At 36.2% G+C, this 27093-nt stretch overlaps 1 protein-coding gene across 2 annotated transcripts in view; it reads right to left on the bottom strand.

Moving 5' to 3' along the window:
• The window catches only part of LOC121374154, a 251009-nt gene that overhangs the window by 59518 nt on the left and 164398 nt on the right, over positions 1-27093 (bottom strand). For both annotated transcript variants that reach the window (XM_041501121.1, XM_041501122.1), the window contains exons 5-8: positions 23407-23509; positions 17588-17639; positions 15009-15122; positions 14389-14496 (exon numbers count right to left, since the gene is read on the bottom strand). In XM_041501121.1, the coding sequence (XP_041357055.1) occupies positions 14389-14496; positions 15009-15122; positions 17588-17639; positions 23407-23509 (377 nt within the window). The remainder of the gene's footprint in view (positions 1-14388; positions 14497-15008; positions 15123-17587; positions 17640-23406; positions 23510-27093) is intronic.

Below are 27093 nucleotides of genomic sequence, written 5' to 3'. Positions count from 1 at the left end.
GGGTGGGGCACAAAGAAACAGGAAATGAGGAAGATACAGAGAGGGGAGACACAGATAAAGAGTGAGTGATAGAGAGAGAGAGAGACAGAGACTGACATACAAACACACAGACCAATGGTCAGTCTCTCTCACACATATGTATGTACAAACAGAACTCCTGGTAATCAGCAACTAGGCAGCAAAAGGTTTCCTTTCTCACATAAACCCATTAACATGTCTGCCATGGGCAGGAAGTTTAGGCAGCTGACATGCATGCCTAAGACTGTATGCTAAAATTAAAGCTTTTAGATTTTTTAGGGTTCTGTGTTCTGTGTTTCAGAAGGAACCGAGGTCTGAAATCATTTGTACCATACCAAACTTTCTACTAAAAAAACATGAAGGACCTGACAGCAGCAAAACATTAAGTGACATTAACTCATTCTTTATTTGATATGCAAGAAGTTAAAATAAATATAAAAAGAAATATAATAAAAAAACATAAAAATACATCATACACAAGCAACACTTTGCTGATCATTATACAACCAAGGGGAGAGCCAGATATCAATAATGTTTCTTAACTACCACAGTCTGGTCAGTCTAGCCTTCTCTTTCCATCTTACGGCTAAAATACCGTAGATGATGAGCATTAATCTTGCTTGAACTCCTAAACAAGCACAAAATGTAAAATAATAACTCAGGAACTTTATTTCCCAACTAATGAGCATCCCGTAAGCAAAACGTCTTGCTATTAAAACGTGGAAACGTGACTGCACATACAATCGAGACTAAATCACCCTCGTTATCTGCAGCATATGAATAAATTTGTCTCAAGACTGTAAGAATCTTCACCCAACTGTATCAATATTAACACATCTCATCTACAAATGAGTGCCATTTTCCATTTGACTGCTATAATTTTTTTGGACTGATTTACACAGTGTGACATGAAACAAGATGGATAAATTAAATTATACTTCCAAATGCAAATGTTGCCAGAAATATTATCTGTTACTGCTGTCTGGCCAGTCACATGTACTTAATGCAGCAAGTGGTTAACTGAGAAAATTCAAGGAGAAAATTCCCGGTTTCATCCACAAGGATTTGACAGATACATAAAACAGTCTAGAGTTATGGAAATGACTCTTTTTCTGCTACGGTAGTTTGAAACATATGGAGTCTATAGCAGAAGCACTAGATTGAGATTCATATAATCAACCACTGTATTTTGCCAAATACCCATATGACTGCATTGTACAGAGATACAGCCCTGATCATGTATTAGGGTTTTGTTGATCAGACTGAGATTCAGTTTTTAAAAATTGAAATATGTCTAGGTTCTTATTTTTTGGGGCCATTCTCCATTTTTGCTAAAAATGTTCATGCTATCTCATACTGATATGCCAAGTATAAAATGTGTTAGGTTAAATTATATGATGGAATTCATTTGTTGCAACATATGGTTATGAAGTACAACCGACAGGATAATATATAGTAAAATAATATAAACAAATACAGTGAAACCTGTCTAAACTGGACACACATGGTTCTGTTTTGTACTTTTTTTAAAAGATCACAAAACAATTCCAGTTTTGAAGGAATTCAAGTTACTGAGGGTCCAGTTTAAGGGGATTCACTGTAAAATAATTTGAAGCATTTTATATGATGTTTGGAGTGGTCTTAATGTATGAGTTGCCTGTTGACTGATCCATTACCATTAATATCCTGTGATCATACATTTAGCTTTAAATCAATTACAATTACCAATGAAAGGTAAATTTTGTTTCGTTTAATGACACCACAAGAGTATATTTGTTTATTGATTACCAGCTACTGGATGTCATATATCTTAGATGAAACCTGCTACATTTTCCATTAACAGCAAGGAATATTTTACACACAGTTCAGGAGATAATATTTTAAAATGTTAGGTGACCTATACTTGATTCATGTGATTTCACCTTGGTAACCAACTGCTTTGGTTACCTGATTTGCATTTGATCAGTGAATAAAATTCTGATGATCCTGAAGTTTATTGACTTTTAATTTTAGAACGTAAAAGTTAAAGTTTGTTTTGTTTAACAACACCACTAGAGTACATTGATTTATTAATCATCGCCTATTTGAAGTAAAATTTTTGTTAATTTTGACATATAGTCTCAGAGAGGAATCCCACTATATTTTTTCAATTAGAAGCAGGGGATCTTCTATATGTAACATCCTACACACAGGAAAGCACATACCACGGCCTTTGATATACCAGTCATTGTGCACTGGCTGGAACGAGAAATAGCCCAATGGGCCCACTGATGGAGATTGATCTTAGACCGACCGCATCAAGCGAGCACTTTACCACTGGGCTATGTCTTGCCCCTTTTAGAATGTAATAGTTCACCAGGTAACCAGTTGACAGTTCATGTTAATTTAAAGTTACGAAACCATCATGAGAACAACATGACAGTCCTTGTGAAATATTGTGCCCTGCGCTTTCCCACAGACAGTGTAAGTAAAAAAAAATATAAAAAAAATTTGTTTAACGACACCATTAGAGCACACTGATTTATTAATCATCAGCTACTGGATGTCAAACATTTGGTAAACTTGACATATTATAGTCTTAGAAAGAAAACCCACTACATTTTCCAATTAGTAGCAATGGATCTTTTATATCCACCATCTCACTGACAGAATATCACATCCCACAACCTTTGACATACATTTGTGTACCAGTCGTGATGCACTGGCTGGTATGACAAATAGCCCAATGGGCCCACCAACAGGGATCGATCCTAGACCTGAATGTACTCTGATTTCTGCATTGGCCTTTCATTTCCTACCTGGAATGTTAAAAAAAAACACCTCCCTTTTTGTTAGGGTCTAGAGAATAAAATAACAAACCAAATAGGATATCATATACCTTGGCCTATAGTAAATCAATAGTTGGAATGGGAAATAAGCCATCTTGTCATGTTAGCTGGAATAACACAAGCTTCTAATCGATTATAAATCAATAACAATAAGTCACATTATATTCTCAATACTGAAATACACTTAAACAAGAATATATACTCTTCAAAAGAAGAAACGCAAAACCACATTGTCGTAACATTTGGAGAATTGATTTAATTATTGAATGGTGAGTCCGATAATTACCAAATGTTGCAGGATTGTTCACAATTCACTCTAGTCCATTGTGAGTAAATGATAGGACACAACAACAAGGTCAAGGTCATCTGGAGTCAATACCGGGTGTGGCCTCCGCGTGTGTTGACAACTGCCTGCAACGCCTGCCCATTGAAGCAACCAGAGTACGGATGACGTCCCGGGGGATGGTGGCCCACTCGGCCTGCAAGGCTGCTGCCAGCTCGGGCAGGGTCTGGGGCTGTGGTTGTCGCTGTCGGAGGCGTCGGTCCAACTCGTCCCATAGATGCTCAATTGGGTTCAAATCCGGTGATGTCGATGGCCAAGGAAGGACATTAATGTTGTTGTTCTGTAGGAAAGCCGTTGTGAGACGTGCTGTGTGAGGCCTGGCGTTGTCATGTTGGAACACTGCGTTGGCGTTGGCCATAACTGGAACGATGTGTGGCCGGAGGATCTGGTCAATGTAGCCCTGTGCATTCAGGTTGCCCTGCACGTGGACCAGGTCAGTTCTGCCAGTGTGTGAGATGGCTGCCCACACCATGACACTACCCCCGCCGAATCTGTCCACTTCCTGCACGCAGTTTGCCGCATAACGTTCACCACGACGCCTATACACGCGACATCTTCCATCATGACGTCGGAGCAGAAATCGGGACTCGTCACTGAACCACACCTGTCTCCATCGCAGTTGAGGCCATTGTCGATGAATCTGGCACCACTGCAGTCGGAGTCGACGGTGTTGTGGTGTTAAGATGACACCTCGAACTGGACGTCTGGCACGAATTCCTACCTCACGTAGGCGGTTCCGTACGGTCTGGTCGGATATCCTGCGCAAACCTGGTATTGCTGCGGCTGTGGAGGTGGCAGTAGTCAATCGTTCCCGAAGGTGGCGTACCCGGATGTAGCGGTCCTGCCCGGGGGTAGTGACCCGTGGTCGACCGGATCTAGGGAGGTCACGTGTTGATCCATGTTGCTGGTAACGGTCCCACAGTCTGGAGATGGTGCTTGGGGACACATGGAATGCCCTGGCAACGGCCGTTCTGGATTCGCCTGCGTCTAGTCGGCCGATGGCATTGTTTCTCTGCGGTTCACTGAGACGTGGCATGTCCTGGATTGTCAACTGTCGGCCAGATACAGAGGCCAGGCAAGCGAACACCCTGCACTTTTATACTGTCGGTGTTCATGTTGCACGTGCAGACAACGCACGTGCAGTGGTGACATGGTTTGCACGTGGCTGCGTTTTTGCGAATATTCACATTTTGGAACTTTATTGTACAGTAGCTGTGTTTTATCGAATGTAACCGTGGGAATGTGTTTGGGACATGCAATGACCTTATATTCACAAAGCATGAACCGGTAGGAAACATAAAATCGGAGTTATAACCCATTTGTACCCTTTTGCGTTTCTTTTTTTGAAGAGTATATTTACTGTAACTGAAATATACTTAAACAAAGAAATGTCCTTGTTTACTATAGTACTTTAAAAGAATGTCAAAGCTGAAAGCAATTCCAATGATCACATGATAAAGTAAATACCCCATGGAGTAATGCAGCATTACGTAATCAACAGTATGCAGAACTGACAAATACAGAGTGGCAATGCATATTACCAATCATATTTTCGTGATCTCTCAAACTGAACAAAAACACCAGAAAACATGTGTTGTTTAGTTTGAAAGCATGCTGGATTCATTTTTCTTCTGTGAGAAATCATTGATTTTTTCTTAAATTTAATCTCCAATGGCAATGGGTTATATGAATTGAATTCTTGCACAACAACGATGTTCAGCTGTCTGGAAAGCCATGACTAAACTGTCACTGAATCGATATTGAAATATGATGCAACTGATGATTTGATATTTCTCATCAACAGGCTCGGGAAAGGTCTGTGGGGGTGAGATGTTGTTGGGTTCAAGACACATGTTTCCAATAGCTATCATACCAAACATATAAAATTAACATATACAGTGAAACCTGTCTAAACTGGACACCTGAACAAACCAGAATCCTGTCAAAGTGACCAAGTTGCATGGTGCAAAATTTGTTTAAATTTGAAAACGCAACCCTTTAAATATCAGATCCTATCTAAATCGGGTAAATATTAGGTCCCTGGCATAATTCTGTTTAGACAGGGGTTTTTTTTGCACATGTTTTTGAATTCGAGGAATTGCAATGGATAAAAAAATATATATATATATATTGATATATCATTCCAGTCCAGCAATGTGATAAATTTCTGAATCAGCAATTTTTTAAATAATCACAGATTTGTAGCTGCTCAACTAGATGTAAAAAAAAATTCCAGACTTGCAATTCAAAATGAACTGGGTTACCTGTAATTATTTTGGTGTGACTCATAAATGGTTTGTGCAAACTTTAAATTCTTAGAGGTCTGCATTTAATCAATATTATGCCAGACAAAAATAACTGGTCATTCTATCCATATTCTAAACCAATTATCTAAGTGGTCAGTGTGCACACTGAAATGTTTTAGTAGAAATATGGAAAAAAGCCACATAAGCATGCAATCTTATGGAAAGACCACTGGGTGCCATGTGCATTTCAAAGAGCATGGTTTACTGGAGTCTTCAATAACAAAGATCAAGGGATATTAATCATGGAGTCTATTCCAGAAATATACTAGAAATAAATGACTGCCACATATTACACACCAACGTGCTGACCCAAATAAAAACAAAAATAACTGGATCGATCCATAGTGTAGTGTTTAATTATGACGTTTTAATGTATAACTAACATGTATATGAAGAGTATGTAAAAAGACATTTGGTCAAACCACTTCCAATTTGGTCATCTAGTCTTCCTGATGATTCATAAGGAGTTCAATCAGTTCACCAATATTTTGAGGATATATGGTTAAACCTGTTTTAGAAGGCACCTTGTATAACAACCACCTGTCTACAATGACCAGTCATTTTTATAGACAGGTTTGACATATGCCACTGCTTGAAAATGCATAAGAATGACCTCTTGCTGCTAGCTGAAGAAAATAACTCATATAGCTGTGGAAGTATTCTTTAATTCTCTAAAAAAAAAAAAAAAAAAAAACCTGTTATAAATTATCCCAAGTTGGCCACCTAACAGCTATTGATTAAATAAAGTGCTGATGTATTAAACAAACAGGCCTTTCCTCTGTCAGATGAGCTGTATTTGCACACAATCACTATAAGTTAATGATCTCCTCTTGCCTCCAAACCGACCCCCAATTTAGCCACATACTAAGGTCGCTTTGGATCAAGTAGATGGAAATCATGTCAGTCTTGGGACTCAAAATAATTGAAGACATAAAAAAAAAAAACTACCCTGCAAATCTTAAATATGGCTTGTTCCATTAATTCCAAGGAGAACCTGTTCTACTTTGGGGCTTCATTTACAGGCAGTTTCTATGTAGTGAGTCCCCCAACATAATCAACGAGAATATAATATCTCTCTCAACTGTTTATTCAGTATGGGCAGTTTATCCAACATAATTTAATCCTGATGTTTACATGGCATTTGCTGGCATAATGTGTTATTACTGTGACAGGAGGTTCATTCACTTCAACAACAGATAGGGTCAATATCAGCGGGAGAAGTTAATCTTTGACGGGCCGCCTTGCTCTCACCAACAGAATGAAGCTCGTTAAAGTGACAAAGTCTGCACTCATGCCTCCATCCAGGCTTACAACCCTTGCTGTTCCATAATTCATGCAATTATTGGAACAGTTTCTTGCATTAAGGTCTCAAATTTATACACAGTTCAAATTAATGAAATGCTTCATAAGTTCCTCGCTGTGATTAGCTGCTGCCCAGTTAAGTGTAAATTGTGCTGACATATACATCCTGTGCAATATAATAACCAACTACACTATCCATCTTGAAGAAAGGGAAGGGGAAAGTGCAGTTTAGAATCTGCAACTGCACTCCACATAGTTCATTTTCTAAGTCATCGAAGATGCAGTGGTGAGTTTCATGCTTATATTGTAAATATGTAATGTTTAAAGCATGCTGTATTGGGCATACAATTTAGCGTTGCCTGGTAATCTTACCTAGGACTAAAGTTATCAAACAGTGTGAAAAAGAAAGGCCACTACCATTATCAAGGCATCAGAAATGGGGACCTTTGTATGCATCTTACTGGCAAAACATCACACAATACTATCTTGTTGATTTGCATTTGTCAAAGTGGGAAAGATGCATCATCCTGGTGAATGGATGCATCATCCTGATGTGAATGGTTGTCCCATAGACAAAGCATGTTACAATAATTCAGAAGAACATACCAGCAAGATTATGTAAAAACATCCCTCAGACCCAGTTTTGTACAGAGATATGAGCTGAATTATGTTGATGGTTCTGCCATGTAGATTTGATACACACTGTACTAGTCATGGTCCATTTGTTTGAAAACAAAACAACCTACAGGATCCACCAAGATGAATCAGTCTATGCCACACTGCATTTCCAACTGAAAGCTCCACCAATGAGCTAGGTTCCATTCCATCAACTAAGGGCAGACTAAGATACATGTAAGTAGTTAATGTCCTAATCAGAACAAGTTGTTTTAAAGCACACTGGACTTAAGCACACAGGGAAAATTGGGTGTGGAGAAGGAAGGAAGGAAGGAAGGAAGGAAGGAAGGAAGGAAGGAAATGTTTTATTTAATGATGCACTCAACACAGTTTATTTACGGTTATATGGTGTCAGACATATGGTTAAGGAAGGCATAGATACCAGTGTGTCCTTTTTAGAGATGTCATCAACATGCAGCCAAGACTGGATGTCCTGTATCACTCATCTTATGGTAAAAGGTGCAAGGAGATGAGAAGAAAACAATTCAGCCTACCATACCTTCACCAAGAATGATTTCATTCACAAGAGAAAGAAAGAAATGTTTTATTTAACGACACACTCAACACATTTTATTTACTGTTATATGGCGTCAGACATATGGTTAAGGACCACACAGATTTTGACAGGAAACCTGCTGTCGCCACTACATGGGCTACTCTTTCCGATTAACAGCAAGGGATCTTTTATTTGCGCTTCCCACAGGCAGGATAGCACAAACCATGGCCTTTGTTGAACCAGTTATGGATCACTGGTCGGTGCAAGTGGTTTACACCTACCCATTGAGCCTTGTGGAGCACTCACTCAGGGTTTGGAGTCAGTATCTGGATTAAAAATCCCATGCCTCGACTGGGATTACCTATCAGCCTGTAGACCGATGGCCTAACCATGACACCACTTCATTCACAAAGGATTAAGCTATGTTTACATGTATTTTCTACATATATATCCAAGAATGAAAGTTTGAAAAAAAGTTTCATTCACTGATCAAGAGATTTTGCCATTGCAGAATGGAGGATAATTTGCTTGAAGATCAGTTTTTTAAAAATTAACACACCACAAACCATATAATGAAATATCCAACACTTTGCACCACATCCTGGATGCTTGTGAACCGCTGTATTAAATATCATTTGATTGATTTCATGAAAATATGCTTATCACACACTGCACACTTCATTTGTGTGAACACCGCTTTACAGTGATGCAATTTTAAATACAGCATTGCACGATGACACTCAAATAGTTTTTGATCCAGTACATTATGAAACTAACTTAATTCACACACTAATCACTCTATCAGAAAGGGTTGCTTGTTTTTCCAAGATGAGAAAATTGAAAGAAAACAAAAAAAAATTATGAACACAAAACCATTTTGTCCCTCAACTCCTTGTTGCATGAACGAGACATATTAAACTATGGCTATATCTTGCAAGAGGCCAATTCCATTTAGCAATTTCATCTAACATAGTTGGCTGACCAATTTTTTATCACTCAATCAAGCTAACCCGATGCTGGAATTCTGCTCAAACAATCAAACTGAGTTAAAAGTAGACAGCACAATAATTTCTTCAGTGTTTGGCTTCAAGCTGCCGATGACCCATATTCTTCGGTTATATCACTCAAAGATCCATGTCTAAAAAGGGCATGCCTTGAGGCGACAACATGAGATGATTCTGGATCCAGCAACAAAAACATGAATATATATTTAAAGTCAAACTCAAGGGTGGATTTAGGGGCAGTGTACGATGTGGCACCTTCTTTAATTTGGTGGCGAACTATCCCACTTCCAAAAGATCTATAACATAGCTTCTGTAAAAGTGTTCTATTGGAATTCAACAGGATGCTCAAAAATAGGCTTTAAATGTAAGATATATACATGTAGAGTCCATGTTCATTCAAACTGAATTTGGTAATTATATCTGATTAGTAAATTGCTGAAAAGGTAATTAAATATCAGACATATTTTGTCTGACTAACTGAAACTTGGATTTAGTTAAAGATTTTCTAACAAAATCTGCTAAATTGCTAATACCTTTCTGTGCTCCAACTGAACCTCATAAAAACTTAGAAATAAATTGAAACTGAAAAGGGTCGTCAGTAAGCTAAAAAACATTTACCTGTTAACTTTCTCCAATATTACATGGATAGCTACTGTCATCTAATTAGCACCACATGCTTTTTTTTGCTTTTTTAAATTCTTGATTTTTTTTCTCTTTTTTTTTTAAACAATCAAGTTAACTTTAGAACATGATTACTTTGCTGGTTTACTTGTCAATCAATATGTGGTACTTTCCTAGAAATGTCAGTATTGTTTTGAAAAAAAGTTGAGAAATGTTTTTTATGGTGGTATTAAGCAGAAAACACTTAACGGCTAATTAAGAGCAGAAAAGATATGTATCCTGAAGCCAAGTGGAAAGTAGAAATATTGAGCAATGTTTTTTATATACAGTTAATTGCAAGTATGGAGAGAAACGAGAACGTTGCAAGCTGATCAATGTGAACAGAAACAGAAGCTAAAGACTTAAGCTATTATGTTATATACTGGAAGAGATTCATGACCGTTTGTCTCTGTGCTGAAATTCCAGAATTAAACCTTTTTTATAAAAATGTTTTAAATATAAACACAGTTAAGTCTCTATTAAGGTTATTGTTCTCACTATCTATAGATTGCATTGATTAATTGTCAACACCATTAGAAATAACCAACATAATTAGTCATCATTTACATAGTTAAAAAATAAAAGAAAGAAAGGGAAAACTCCTACATATATAACTTTAAATTAAATCAACCTTCATGGAGGCCAAGGTGAAAGGCAAGAGCCAATGTTGTAATACTGAAATACATTTCAACTTCAATGCTAATTCATTTTAATGTTTTTACCATCAACAGATTGCATTTCTTAAGTTTCATTGTCATCCACATTAACCAATCATGCAACTATAAATCATTTCGACATTAAAAAAAGAGACAAATGTGGGGGAATGTTGTAATAATTAAGACAATCATAGCTAAGATAAAAGCTTGGTCAGACTCAGAGGAACACCAGACTCACTGAGGTAGATATCTATTGCAAGCCATATCAACTGACCAGTGATCAAAGGTTGTGGAATGTCTTTGTCAAAAAGTGTATAAATGAAAGACCTTTTACTACGTATCAATAAAGCGCAGTACATGTTACAGAAGACAGATTCAAGTCTAATGCTAACTCATTAACTGAATATCACAAAACAAGTAATCATCATTTTCAAGCCGATAGCACTGATAATTCAGAAACATCAGTGTATTTTTTTTTTTGCATATAAAAAATATCTTAAAGACAGAAATGGAAAATACTCGGATGTTAATTAACAAGACAGACACTAATGAGATCTTCATGCCAATTAAACTATGAGAGAGAAATTAGGGGAAGGGTTAAGTGGAGTCCAATTCCATATTAATAAACAAAATATACAGACTTGTATAGTAATGTCATCAATACATAGTTAGATCGGTGATTTTATAAAATGAGAACTTAAATTTTCAAGGAGAAGGGAATAATACCTCTAATATTTCATAATCAGCTGTTAGTTGTCAAAAATATATGGTAACTGTGACACATGTTCTCAAGAGTTCTTCTGTTAGGAATAAGCATTCTTAAACACAGTACAGCAGATAACATGGGTTTTGGAAGGAAGGAAATATTTTATTTAACGACACACTCAACACATTTTATTTACGGTTATATGGCGTCAGACATATGGTTAAGGACCACACAGATATTGAGAGAGAAAACCCGCTGTCGCCACTTCATGGGCTACTCTTTTTGATTAGCAGCAAGGGATCTTTTATATGCGCTATCCCACAGACAGGATAACACATACCATGGCCTTTGATATACCAGTCATGGTGCACTGGCTGGAGCGAGAAATAGCCCAATAAGCCCAACGACGGGGATCGATTTCAGACCGACAGCGCATCAAGCGAAAGCTTTACCACTGGGCTACGTACCACCCCGTAATATGGGTTTTGTGTAGTATTGTTGGGAGCTGGAAATAATCCAAAATTATGGCCCTATGACATATTGTACTTCAGGACAGCACTGTACCACTCAATCACATCTGACTTCACTTAAATATTCCAGTCCAAACTGTGTATAGGAAAACTGTAAAATTCAGTAACAAGTACTTTCTTTAAAAGAACAGCAAAAACAAAGAAAATTGTTCATGTTTCAAGTGTCGCTGGGAAAATCTTTTTCATCTTCCTTTCATCCCTTTCAGACAACTGCTATGAAAGGCAGTTGCTTTGCTTCAGTCATTCCGAACATAAACCGTGAAGCCCAGCACACTGATAGAACCCAGGTGCATCAGGAACATTAATGTCACTGTTTATTAAATAAAGAATGTGTACGAGCAGCTGTAATTGCTGTAACAACAGCCTAACACAATAGAACTCATCTGTGGAGATTTATACATGCGAAAACTTCAGCAGGCAGAGAGCGGAAAAAAAGTGTAAAGTGGGTCATTTTTGTCAGTCAGTCATGCCCAGAGATAATATCATTATCAGATGCTGTCTCTATGTTACATACATACTTTTTTTTTTTTTTTTTTCATATTTCTGATTTGTATGTTGTATGCATGATAATTGGTCTAGATGGTGTGTAAGATTCAAAGGGTACTGGGTTCAGATCTGGCTACAGGCTCCCTCCCACCCAGCTATGTTTTTGTCATTTATGGTATTCAGTTATGTCTTCAAAACAATTTACATGTCAATGTGTAATAATATGGGCTGCGTTTAGCCAGACTGAGCAGAAAAAATGTCTGCTAGACTGGTTTATGCACTTCACAGTAAACCAAATGGCCACGTAGGAGACCAAACAAATAGTCTGCGAACATTTGCAAAACGTTTGCTGGCTGAACTTAGGGCTGGACTCAAAATTGTAAAGCCTGTATTTCTTTTGTACATGTATGTGTGTAACTACACATAGTTACATCGGTGAAACACCTGCATTTACGAAAATTAGGCTTCATAAATTTGGCACATGCTGTCCTAAGTCTATTTCTTCATACTACATGTAGTTGAAAAATTATTTTTATGAACACTTTTCAAGATGCAGCAGCCCATGCCATGTCTTTTGAATTACTGTTTGGAATTGGAAATAACACATTGATGGATATTGCATTTTTTGTGTGGTCAATTACTATGCATGAAGAAACTTGACCAATGAACTACATTCTGTCCCAATATCTACTGCTGAATAATGATACTAATAATAAGAATGACATGATAACAAATTTAACATACATGTATACCTCTCCCTACACCCCCTCCACCAAAAACAAAAAGATATGAAAACAGGGTAGAAGATACATCAGTGGTTAAGAGCACCCTTAATGGTTTTCCCAATCCCAACCAATATGGTATGTAGTCCTATCTGGAAAATGCATATAAAAAACCTACGCTGTTTTTTTTAATTATAGTACTGGTCTATCATGCAATAACAGCAGGTTTCCTTTCTTTCTTAACTGAGAATTGAAATAACTATAAACGAAACACAAAATACCTATAATTTAAAATGTACTGAGGTATCTTTAAACAAGCATTCCTTTCCTTTACAGAAAAACGGGACAAAAATAGACAAAACAAAAAACAAAACCTCAATAATAAGATCTATAGTCCTCCCAGCAGTGAACATCATTTTCTTATATGGGATGTATTACAATCTATCTATTTCTGATCTGATTATTTTTTAAATTGCACACAAAAATAATTAGGGTTTCTTTTTTGTTATTTCCAAAACACTTCTACTTTTCTTTTTCTGTCAAATGAAAGTGAAATGATTTACTAAAAAACACAAATGTTCATGGAGGCTGGGAAGGACTATATAAGGTTTCATTCATCTGGTGCATCAACGACCAATAACGTAGATGAAATACACTGCACTGAAAAAGCATGTCCACTGTACAAATTATTGCAGAGTGAAAATGTTAGTGCAGTGTAACACTGGGCTTTGTGTAGCCAAATTAAATGCAGACATTAAAAGATGAGGGTTTTATGTGCCAGTTCTCCATGACTTGCTCTCCACACAAACGTCTTACAATTCTCACAGCATAATCAGCAGAAGTGTCTAGTTTTTTCCACCCATACATGACAGAACAGTTGACTGGGGGAAGAATAAATCCATATGAACTTGACTTAATTGAGTCAGCCGATTTGCAATACAGTAATTGTCTTTCATTGAGCTGCCTTCATTTAATCTCCAGAGGAATTCACTGGGTCACGGGGAAAAATCCAGGTCATAACACGTTCTCCTAACTAATCAAAGTGAACATTCGGATAACAGAACCGAAAATGAATGTTTGTTTAACCCTATTATATTATTATTTACCAGTTAGTAGTTGTCAAGCTATGTTAATTTTGAGGACACAAGTCTGAAATGACTTAGTACTTTAGTTGTATTTTAAAAAAATGCAATAAAATTTAAACATGATAAGTATATTCTCTAGGATCAAATTGGTCATGTAGTGTTAAAAGAACGAGCTATTTTTCATTATATCTTCTTTTTTTATATATACATGTATTAAGTGCACTGATAAACACCTCAAATTCCTCATTTAGTATTTTCAATATGGACAAAACATTATAGTTTAATGATTTGCCACTCTTCGTTCATGCCTAGTTAAAGAAAATGTTTTTAAAATTCTATTATTATGACCAGAGACCAGAAATATCCATATAACATTGTGAAAGGTGGAAATCAAAAACCAACACAAAGGACATTACAGACCATAGAATATCACATGATGGAATTTTTTTACCTGATCCTTTAACAAGCTTCAAAGTTCAAAACGTTCATACATTTTAGCAACTATAAAACTGCACATGCTTGTAAGCAAACAGTTAAAATATAAATGAATGAAAATGTGAAATTCACAAACCTTGACCGTTGTTTTGTTGTCATACTTGAAAGACTTGGTTTGGCCATTCTCAAGGAAAACTTTGAGGACGTTGGGCATAAAAGGCACATAACTCTCTTGGATAGACCGCTGTAATGAAGATGCACCAAACACATGTGTATAATTAACAAGATGGGCTTACTTTGAGGTCAAGTTTCATGTCATTATTTTCTATTTAATAAACGTTTAAAAGTTGAAAATAAAATTACTGTAAAAGTACTTTCCTAGTTGATCATAAAAGATGAAAAGTTGACAATAACAGTACGTCAATAGTTGATTTTTGGTTCAATCCACTTTCACATCTTAACTGCCATTTAATAATATACTGACGTCCAAAAGAAACTTTACTTAAATAAAATTTAAATAATGTTATAAATATTGTTGCTAATCGAAAAGAACCAATTTAGAAACCACCTTACAATACTTTGCATGTCTCATGAAGTGCAATGTAATGTTTAGATGTTGATTTTCATGACACTTTCATATCCCACCATACATTTTTTGAGTTTTCTATAATACAATTTCAAGCCTTAATTGTGAAGTTTCTTTTGGACATCAGTATAGTTTTAAAAGGTGAAAACACTGACTACAGAAGAACTTACCGTGAGCACTGGTGCACCGTTCACCATGACGGAGTCAGCGAAGCGCACTCGTGACGGGTTGTTTTTTAACTTGGCCTTCTTAGCAGCGGTAAGCAGAGCCGACCTTCTGGAGGACTAGCAAAACAAATTAACACTTGTCAATATTAGCCATCTTGTGTGTAAATTACCCTCAGCAGTTTTTCTAAAGATTTTCATTTCGTCTTTTTTCTCTCGTTTGGTGTAAGTTTCCCCTTTAACCATTTATACTGCTGCATCCATTTGGCAAAACATACTGCATGTATGTGAGTTTGACAGGATAAAGGTTTTTAAAAACTGCCAACACTATAAGAATAACTAACTAATAACAGGGTTTCTAGATTATGGTAGCCCCACTCCAGTGGCTAGTGATATTCAATGTTGGGCTAGTAAATATCCACTATTGCCATGCCTGACTACTAGTGAAAAAAGGTTGTCAAATGCTGCATTTTAGTTCATGACCCCACTCCCACCACCACCCTCCAATCTTAGTGTTTTTAAGCTCCATTTCCCTCTTTAGGTGACATATCCAATTATTACTATTAGTAAAATTGTATTTACTTGAAGTGAAGTAGGGCTAGTGGATTTTTAATCGTGGCTAGAAAACCTTTTTAATTACTGAGCCCATGAGCTAGTGGATTTTATAAAACATTATAGAAGCCCTGCTAATAAGCACATAGCACTTTTCTGTATATTTAATCTACAGAGTTGTAATGAAGACTGGTGTCTTGCAAAGATTAACTTTTATCTAATATAAATATATAAAAATATTATATAATACACTGAGACAAAAAGGTTCAACAATTTGGTAAATGTGCTTAAACAAAAGAAATCTTGTGACTTTCAAAGTGAAATCAGACACTGGATTTAATTGATGCAGCATTTGTCAGCATAAGTAAGAGGAGATTTTCAATACAAAATGAAAAGAAAAAAAAAGAAAGAAATGTTTTATTTAACAACGCACTCAAGACATTGTATTTACGGTTATATGGCATCAGACATATGGTTAAGGAACACACAGATATTGAGAGATGAAACCCGCTGTAACCACTTCATGGGCTACTCTTTTCGATTAGCAGTAAGGTATCTTTTATATGCACCATCCTACAGACAGGATAGCACATATCATGACCTTTGATATACCAGTTGTGGTGCACTGGCTGGAATGAGAAATAGCCCAATGGACCGGCCCCCTGACTCATCCACATAGGCTACTCCAGTTAAACAGTAGGAAAATGAATCTTTTACATTAACTTCCCCACAGACCAGAGTATGTGTGCACAGCAAATAGGTTTCAAGACTTTAGCAATATCTTCAGGGTGTAATAATATGCTATTAGCATGGGCAAGACTTTATTACTGCACAGAGTCTAGATTTTCATAACTTGTAAAAGCACTATTCATTTTGTTGGTGATTCCTGAATGCAGTCACATAACCTTATAAACTCTTGTTTCAAGTAAAGATTCTATTTTATAAAAATATAATGGTTGTCTTTTCTTTCTTCTTTTTTGGACTCTTTCACTTTAGAAGTCTAAGTATTTCTGACTAAAAGCTCACTAACCTTACAGTGCCTGAACAGAACAGTGTTTACATACTCTTAACATTTTAAAGTCCAGTCTCAAGTTACTTTATAATGTCTCCAGAATTTAACAATATGCTATTTATATGGGCAAGACATTTTTAATGCACTGAAAAATTAGGTCACAACAACTCAAATTTATGGTGATGATATATCCTTACAAACTCTTGTCTCAAGCAAAGATTACATTTTATATAATATAATGGATGTCTTTTTTTTGTCTTTTTTCTTTTTTTTTTAATCTGTCACTTTAAAAGTTTGAATATTTCTCACTAAAACTAACAGGCAACCTTAAATTGCCTGAAACGAAGAAAAAACTATACTTGCATCGTGTGCATATGGCTGACACACTGTCAGTATAATGGAGTATTTGTATACTTAAAAAAAAATTAAAAGTCTAATCTCAATACTTTATAATGTTTCCAGAACTTAATGATATGTTATTTATATAGGCAAGACTTTATTAAAAAAATAAAAAAGAAGACATGTTTTATTTAACGATGCGCTCAACACATTTTATTGACGGTTATATGGCATCAGACATATGGTTAAGGACCACACAGATATTGAGAGAGGAAACCTGTTGTCGCCACTTCATGGGCTACTCTTTCTGATTAGCAGCAAGGGATCTTTTATATACACCATCCCACAGACAGGGTAGTACATACTACAGCCTTTGATATACCAGTCGTGGTGCACTGGCTGGAACGAGAAATAGCCCAACGGGACCTCCGACAGGAAATACTTTATTAATGCATCGAATCTAAAAAAAATTTAATTGAAAAAGCACCAGGTCAGAACAACTCAACTTGCTGGTGATCATAATAGCCTTACAAACTTGTCTCAGGTAAAAATTAAATTTTGTACAATATATAATGGTTGTCGCTTTTTTCTCGAATTTGTCACTTTAAAAGTTGAAGTATTTCTCACTAGAACTAACAGGCAACCTTAAATTGCCTGAAGAGAAGATAAAAAGTATACTTACATTGTCTGCGTATGGCTGACACACTGTCAGTATAATGGAGTGTTTGCATGCTCTGGAAGAAGAAAGGACAAACAAATGAGACAAAGGGACAAAACGGAGCCAAATCAAAGGCAGCGATTCAGCTTCAAAAGAAGGGGAAACATATCTACAGAAATGAAAACAAGCCCTTGCTGTTCTTATATGACAACAGGTGTTAGCCGAGGGAAGACACAATGTTAGTTAATTAAAGAATGTGTCAAGTACTGCTTGCCGTTAGTTGCTATTGGTGGGGGCAGCATGTGTTAAAACTGTGTGACAATCATGTATAAAGATAAAGTTTGTTTTTGGTTAATGACACCGCTTGAGCACATTGATTTATTAATCATCGGCCATTGGATGTCAAACATTTGGTAATTTTTTATTCAGTCTTAGAAGATGTTTTCATCAGGTCAGGTCAGGTCAGTGTTTAACGTGCACATTCAGAACAAGCTGTTGTAGTGCACGCCTGTCCTGGGCACAGGTGCCGGCCTCGGCCAGCTCCTCTGCCAGGACAGAAAGGGGTGGGGTGGGTTGGAGGGGGGAGATTTTCATTATTAGCAAGGGATCTTATATATGCCCTTTCCCACAGACAGAACATCACATACCATGGCCTTTGATGAGAATCATGCATAAGCAAAAATGTGTGTATATTTCAAGGTTAACTTTAATAATATATAATTAAAAAATGTTTTGCCAAGATGTAGGCAAATAACATGAGATGGCATAAATGTATGAAACCCACTGTCGCCACTTCATGGCCTACTCTTTTCAATTAGCAGCAAGGGATCTTTTATATGCACCATCCCATAGACAGGATAGCACATACCATAGCCTTTGATGTACCAGTCGTGGTGCACTGCCTGGAGCAAGAAATAGCGCAATGGGCCGGCCCACTGATGGGGATTGAGCCCAAACTGACCGCGCATCAAGCAAGTGCTTTAACACTGGGCTACTCCTCGCCCCTTAATTGTATTGATTTTCGCAAATGTTTTAGATCCTGCTAGATCTGTTTTAAAGGGTTATTGGGTTTTTAAGCCAAAACATGTATCAAAATGTTGCCCTCTTAAGACACTTGAAAGTGACTGCTATAGCAGCAGGCTTTTTTCTTCAATACTTCCATCAGTTACATGTATAATACTAGTTGAGATATTAATTTAAAACCATTTCGAATAAGGATGCAATGAAACCGGTATGTATGAAAATCAAACCATGCATTATCACCCATCCCCTGAGGGTAAAACCAAATGAAACATGATCATTTCTGGAACTGCTCATGGCTTATTGCTCTCCAATCTTTCAGGACTTAATGATACAGAAAAGAAATTCTCGTTTTACTGAAATACTCTGCAAGTTACACAAAAAGGTTTACCTCTGTAGTATGAAAGGAAAAAAAAGGTTTAGAAGAAAACATATTGAATTTTACTGAGAACTTTATTAAAAAATATTTTTAAAACTAGCACAAAAAGCTGTCTACCTCCACAAGTAGGGAGAAATTGAGTAAGCTCTATAAGGCTATGGAAGAAGTTTAGAAATAATCAATAAGATTATAGGGCAGAAGTAGCATTAGCGGGTTCCCCAGTAATGATGGTAATTTTCAAATCACCCACTGGCAGTCACAGATCTCAAAGTAAGTGGTCGATGACAAATTGAACACCAAATATTTGACAGACAGGGGCTGTGTTTTTTTGTAAAAAAAATTTTTACTTAATATTCTGTTTTATATACTGACTGGTAATAGTGCATTCAGGCTACACAGTGACAGTCAGTTAGTTAAATATTGCTTGCAGGGTAGTTTTTTTAGGCAGCCATAAAGAAAGCAATGCTTTTCCTTTTAGTAAAATGAAAAGATGATGAATTAAAATTTTCAACCAGTTTATTAAATTAATAAAAACAATTACATACATTGTCAGAACATGCCAGAGTAAGTATTTATTTATTTAAAAAATATTTTCATAACCCAAAATTGTGAACAAGTAACTAGCAAAAAATCATATCAATTTTTTTATTTTTAAAAATATTTTCAAATCCCAAAATTATGAACAGTAACTAATATGTGTAAAATACTTAGATCTTATGTTATTTTTCATAAAATGTTTTGATGAAATTTCTAGTTAATCACGGTGTAGTGAATTTTCTTTAATACATGGAGCAACAAAGGGTTTTTTTGGAGTTTAATTACTTAAAACCTGTGCCCAAGAACTAACTAATCAGACTTCTGAACAGTACAAAGATTTCTGAATCAAAGGATAAGATCAATGACCAAGTCCACTCTGATTGTAAAACAGCCCCTTTAATCAGGGATTAAAAGTATGGTCATCAAGATTGAAATTACTATGTGGTACCTACAGACACCAATGGATCAAGTATTGATTCTGTTCATTACAAAATAATATTATATATAAGTCAATCTTTACATTTAATTATTTTGGCGTATTTTAAATTCTGTTTTCTAGTCAACAACAGTCAGTGACGATAACATATTTTAGAGTGAAAATTTCACTATTTCACTCTAAAATGCGTTATCATCACTGTAGAAAGTATTATCTTCACTGCAACAAAGCCAGAACTATTTTGCTGCTGGTATTTTAAAAATAAAGGTAAATTGCCAAAAATTATATAATAAATAGATTTTTTTTTTTTTTGGGGTCAAATATGATTTATATCTCATCGAGTAAAGTTTGCAATCACTTCACAGTTAAAAAAAGGATTGTCATCAAGATACAAAATAAAATTATATATAAGTCAATCTCTACATTTAATTATTTTGGGGTATTTTAAATTCTGTATTCTAGTCAACAACAGTCAGTGACGATAACACATTTAATTATTTTGGGGTATTTTAAATTCTATATTCTAGTGAACAACATGTATAACCATTACCTTGATTCAATAAACAAATGTGTTGTTACCAATAGAACATAGTTTTATTTGCTGTAAGATTGTGATAGCCATGGTAATTCATTAAGAAATCAATAGCATACAAATGTAGGTACCATAGACATTTTTACGATATAAAGATTTTACATTATCAGTGCATATATACTCTTCAAAAAAAGAAACGCAAAAGGGTACAAATGGGTTATAACTCCGATTTTATGTTTCCTACCGGTTCATGCTTTGTGAATATAAGGTCATTGCATGTCCCAAACACATTCCCACGGTTACATTCGATAAAACGCAGCTACTGTACAATAAAGTTCCAAAATGTGAATATTCGCAAAAACGCAGCCACGTGCAAACCATGTCACCACTGCACGTGCGTTGTCTGCACGTGCAACATGAACACCGACAGTATAAAAGTGCAGGGTGTTCGCTTGCCTGGCCTCTGTATCTGGCCGACAGTTGACAATCCAGGACATGCCACGTCTCAGTGAACCGCAGAGAAACAATGCCATCGGCCGACTAGACGCAGGCGAATCCAGAACGGCCGTTGCCAGGGCATTCCATGTGTCCCCAAGCACCATCTCCAGACTGTGGGACCGTTACCAGCAACATGGATCAACACGTGACCTCCCTAGATCCGGTCGACCACGGGTCACTACCCCCGGGCAGGACCGCTACATCCGGATACGCCACCTTCGGGAACGATTGACTACTGCCACCTCCACAGCCGCAGCAATACCAGGTTTGCGCAGGATATCTGACCAGACCGTACGGAACCACCTACGTGAGGTAGGAATTCGTGCCAGACGTCCAGTTCGAGGTGTCATCTTAACACCACAACACCGTCGACTCCGACTGCAGTGGTGCCAGATTCATCGACAATGGCCTCAACTGCGATGGAGACAGGTGTGGTTCAGTGACGAGTCCCGATTTCTGCTCCGACGTCATGATGGAAGATGTCGCGTGTATAGGCGTCGTGGTGAACGTTATGCGGCAAACTGCGTGCAGGAAGTGGACAGATTCGGCGGGGGTAGTGTCATGGTGTGGGCAGCCATCTCACACACTGGCAGAACTGACCTGGTCCACGTGCAGGGCAACCTGAATGCACAGGGCTACATTGACCAGATCCTCCGGCCACACATCGTTCCAGTTATGGCCAATGCCAACGCAGTGTTCCAACATGACAATGCCAGGCCTCACACAGCACGTCTCACAACGGCTTTCCTACAGAACAACAACATTAATGTCCTTCCTTGGCCATCGATATCACCGGATTTGAACCCAAATGAGCATCTATGGGACGAGTTGGACCGACGCCTCCGACAGCGACAACCACAGCCCCAGACCCTGCCCGAGCTGGCAGCAGCCTTGCAGGCCGAGTGGGCCACCATCCCCCGGGACGTCATCCGTACTCTGGTTGCTTCAATGGGCAGGCGGTGCCAGGCAGTTGTCAACACACGCGGAGGCCACACCCGGTATTGACTCCAGATGACCTTGACCTTGGTGGTGTGTCCTATCACTTACTCACAATGGACTAGAGTGAATTGTGAACAATCCTGCAACATTTGGTAATTATCGGACTCACCATTCAATAATTAAATCAATTCTCCAAATGTTACGACAATGTGGTTTTGCGTTTCTTCTTTTGAAGAGTATATATAAAATAACAAAACAAAAAACATAATAAAATGAACAACAGTTTAATTTTCGTATATAATTATTTGTCTTAATTATTTCCACATAAAATTAACTTTTATATTGAAATTCCAATAAAAGCAAATAAAAATTATTACAGTGTATACAAATTCAAAGAAATAGTTTTAAGAGAAAAATATTTCATATGTCAAGAGAACAAATTAAAGAAAACAAAACATATTGATCCATACTCCCTAATGTTAACATAAGGCTTTCATGCAGCAGATTAGACAATAGAACATGAATGATAAACAAATGAAGTAAGTTGAAGACTTCCAAAGAGAACTGACAACCATAAGTCAAACTTCACTCAAATAACAACCACCTGTCTAGAATGACCACTTCCTTTCAAGTTCCTTCAGCATAAAAAATGTAAACAGAGGATATTTGATGTTTTTTGTCAAATATGATTTATATCACATCGAGTGAAGTTTGCAATCTTATCTCATGAGTCACGCTTGTGCAACGAGTGTAATATGATTGCAAACTTCACGAGATGAGATATGAATTATACAAAAAACATGAAATTTTCTATTTATTATATAACTTTTGGCAATTTACCTTTATTTTTAAAAAGCCAGCAGCAAAATAGTTCCCGCTTTCTTACAGTGAAGATAACATAACGCTTTCTACAGTGATGATAACACATTTTAGAGTGAAACAGTGAAATTTTCACTCTAAAATGTGTTATCATCACTGAGTGACTGATAACACTTTTATTTCACTGATATTTTGAGATATTTCACTAAATGTTATATAATAACGGTAAATATAATTATCTTATATTAGTATATACAAAGGCATTTTTGTATGCTACATGTATACTAGTACATGTACACATGTATATGAAAGTCAGCTACATATAGAGGCATTTTTGTATCCTATTTAGGTGCCCATTCTACACAAGTAATAGAATATGCTTAATTTGAAGGTAGATCTCAAAACATTACTGCAAAATGTAATAAAAGTTTAAAATGTTAATTTAAAATTATTAAATATTTGCATTAAAAAAAAGGAGTAAATATTAAGAATGACAATGTTGATAATTAACCAATTTTTTTCACCTGACAAGTCTGATGGTCCGCTCCTGTAAAAACATGAATTAATCCTAGAGGACACAGTGGCATCAGCTCTTGACACAAAGGTCACACGACTCAAACATATACTATTCACCTGACGAGTTCTATGACAAAGGTCACAAGACTCAAATGTATATTATTCACCTGACGAGTTCTATGACTTTCTCCCGGGGTGCCTTTCGCACATCTTCCCCGTTGATTTTGAGGATCTGATCTCCTGACAACAGCTTGTCCACACTGGGCCCACCTAGTGAAAGAACAAATAAGAAAATCAACAGAGAACAAACAGGCAACTGTGACAGGTACACACGCTGATAGGAACAAACTCAAGATGAATGGGGAAACCGCGTGGAAGAGATGCAAAAGCCTTTGAATCATATTTGTCCTGAAAAAACAACAACTGAATGATTACGAACTTATAATGAATGACTACAAAATGGGGCAAACGTAAAGTCTGCTTCAAAGAATTTCTTTATAACAAGGTTAAATGAGGATTAAATTTTGAAATTAGAAGTGAAAAAAACTAAACTTTGGGGAGATATGAAGATGAAGATTGTAGATTATGGCTTTAGGGCTATGTCAGCAATATTAATTAGGGATGGATGAATTGGTGTCAGGCAATTACATTTCATGTATGCCAGATGGATCATAACAAATTGTTCTAAAGCATGCTGGATATTACATTTAAATATATTTTATGTGTGGTTGAAAGTAATATAATACTATTCTTATTTCACAACCTAACAGAAGAAAAAACACAGGTTCAGTAGAGGTAGGCTACATACACATTTACTAAACAGTGATTAAAAGTCTGTTACAGTAATTGATACTCCAAGAAGATAAACTAAAACCCCAGTGTACATGTAAACACAAGACTAACTACGTATGCTAAAGCATCCACAAAAAAAACACATTAGCAAAAAAGCTGTTGATGTAATCTAGTAGTTTACTAAATACTTAATTTTGCAGTGCATAAAAGAAGTTATGCTTCTAAAAGCTATTACCATTACCTACATGTGGCAATCAAATGTAGTTTACAAAAAGCATGTTTGTCAAATTGGAGATTATTAAGTACTAAATACAAAAGCAAAAACTAAAGAGTAATCATCAAAACTTAGTGCTAACATTTGTACATTTGCATCGGATTCTACCATTTGAAGAATTATGAACATTTTGAAATAATAAATTCATGTTGAACACAATACACAAGTGAACTGTCACATATTTTTATTAATCAAGAAATACAATTATATTTCATCCTATATAATAAAAGGAGTAAAGGGAAGTGGGGTGTATTTTCATTTATTAATAAAGACCCTATACATATTGTGTCAAGAAATCTGTCGTCAATTCACTTTAATAACTGCTTTTATAACAGTGAAAAATACATTATTCATTTTTTTTTAATATTCAGACAACGAACAAGAATATGTTTTTAATGACATACAGTTTAATCAACAGCCAATTTATGTCCGACACATTGTAATTTAAAATGTTAGCGGTACATCAAAGGAAATCGATTCTATGACCCATCATACTTCATGTAAGTGCTCTACCACTAGGCTTGTTGAAATCCTAAAGCAGACAGTAAAATCTTCAACAAGATGTCTAGTAAGCATCAATCACCATTTTGCAATTACTAGTGACAGAAACATCTAATCAAACACCATTTTGCCCATTTATGCAGTAGTGATCACGGCAAATTTGAAGGTATTAAAAACATTGAGTTTAGCCACAAAATGGCTGTGATGAAAGACCAATCAACCCAGCCCTGCTGAATGAGCTCTGAATACAAACATGAAGAAGCAATCTTTAATCAAAGCCTGTTGTTAGGCGAGTGATTAACATAGATTTTCTCTCAACTGGCCACAAGGAATGGATACGAAATTACTCTTGAGAGGCAAATTATTACACATCTTTCTTTTCTTTTTTTAGAGAGAATTGGCAAAATGTTTACATCATAATATTATTTTCCTGTAGACAGTTGTACATAAGTAAATATTGAAAGGAAATAGTGGTTGAATGACTAAATGTTCAGTCATCTTATTTCATTTCAACAAACAGGTATTCAGGCCATTGGATTTCAAATTTCACGGGAAACACTTTTTCGGTTCTGTGCTTTGTGATCATTTGAACTCATTGGAAACTCTTTTAACAAATAATTCAATATATATTATTTTCTTTGAATAGTTGTACTCTATATAATAATCATGGGAAATGAAATTTTGGTTCCGTGATTTTGCTGATATGCTACTGACACAGTACTAGCTGGAAACGATCATTTCTTGGAAATACAAGGGCCTGGGTATTAGCTACAGATTTAAAAATTGAAAATATGTCAAATGATATGACTAAATGCCTCAAGCATAACTGTGTAAATACTATATTCATGAACGATTGATTTTGAAAACATAGCAATAATTCTTCAATCACAAACTGTATTTCTTACATTTCTGTCTGCTCATGATTTTCCTGAGGGATTCATGATTCTACATTTATCTACATATTGTGGTATATTCATAAAAACTAATGAAATATGCATGATCTGAAATAATGTCTACACAAATTTAGAATAAATAGCTATTTCTATGCAACACTTTGTAAAAAAATTAATTAAAGTCGCCCTTTATCTTATGATGTCCTGCACAAAAACTGAACATTCTGCAAGATCTGTAAGGTTATAGTTTTGAGATTTAAAAAAACAAAGATTGTACATTTAACAGCCCTCGAAATAAGCTGTGGTCATTCATAACCAGTTAGTAGGTTATGTGACATTTCTCAGTCATATCAATTTGGTTACTATTCTAGTTTTGAAATTTCAACAAGAAGACAAAATAGACTGCAGATCAGAATAGATCGTACTATAAAAGCCAGACAGATGGATCATACTAAACCAGCATGGCATTCAGTTAAATCAAGTGTTAAGACAATGGAACCATTTGCACTCAATGATATGTTCATGGCATGTGTTCATGGCCACTAGAAACCAATCTCAAAACAGGATTTTTCAAATGACAGAAAGAAAGGAATGGAATGTTTTATTTAACAATGCACCTAACACATTTTATTTACGGTTATATGGCATCAGACATTAAGAGAGGAAACACGCTGTCGCCACTTCATAGGCTACTCTTTTCAATTAGCAGCAAGGGATCTTTTATATGCACCATCCCACAGACAGGATTGTACATACTACGGCCTTTGTTATACCAGTTGTGGAGCACTGGCTGGAATGAGAAATAGCCCAATGAGTCCACCGACGGGGATCGATCCTAGATTGACCACACATCAAGCAAACGCTTTATACTGGGCTACATCCCTCCCCTTCATATGACAGAGATAGCAAACAAAATTAAGAAATTTATAATGAATGGATCATACTAAACAAGTTTGCTGTCAGTGAATTTCAGTGCATTTGGATGTTTAATAGGACCAAGTTAATTCCAACAAAATGAAATCCTTTAAAATGTTACTATAATTACAATGGTTTCAATAACAGTTTTTAGCACCATAAGATATTTGATCAACATAATTAGAAACATATTATTTAATTTGTGTATTATTTGTGACAGTAAGCATCGTCGCCAAACAAAAATGTCAAAACCATACACTGCGAACAAAAACGTGATCACGAATGAAGTGTCAGTTATGGGAAGACACCACACATAACCAACACGAGACCTGACCAATCGTTCAAGCCTTATTACAAGAGCAGCTATACATCAAATCTGTCTATATTTGGTATCCAAATTGAGTCAAGCAGCTTTAGTACTTCCACATTGTGTAATGAATGTCAAACAGCTCCTATGGGTAGATTACAAAGAACGAGAT

Source organism: Gigantopelta aegis, chromosome 6 (genome assembly GCF_016097555.1).
Source record: "Gigantopelta aegis isolate Gae_Host chromosome 6, Gae_host_genome, whole genome shotgun sequence".
NCBI lineage: Eukaryota > Metazoa > Mollusca > Gastropoda > Neomphalida > Peltospiridae > Gigantopelta > Gigantopelta aegis.
Note: the sequence above shows the minus strand (reverse complement) of the source record. Positions and strands in the feature narration are given on the sequence as shown.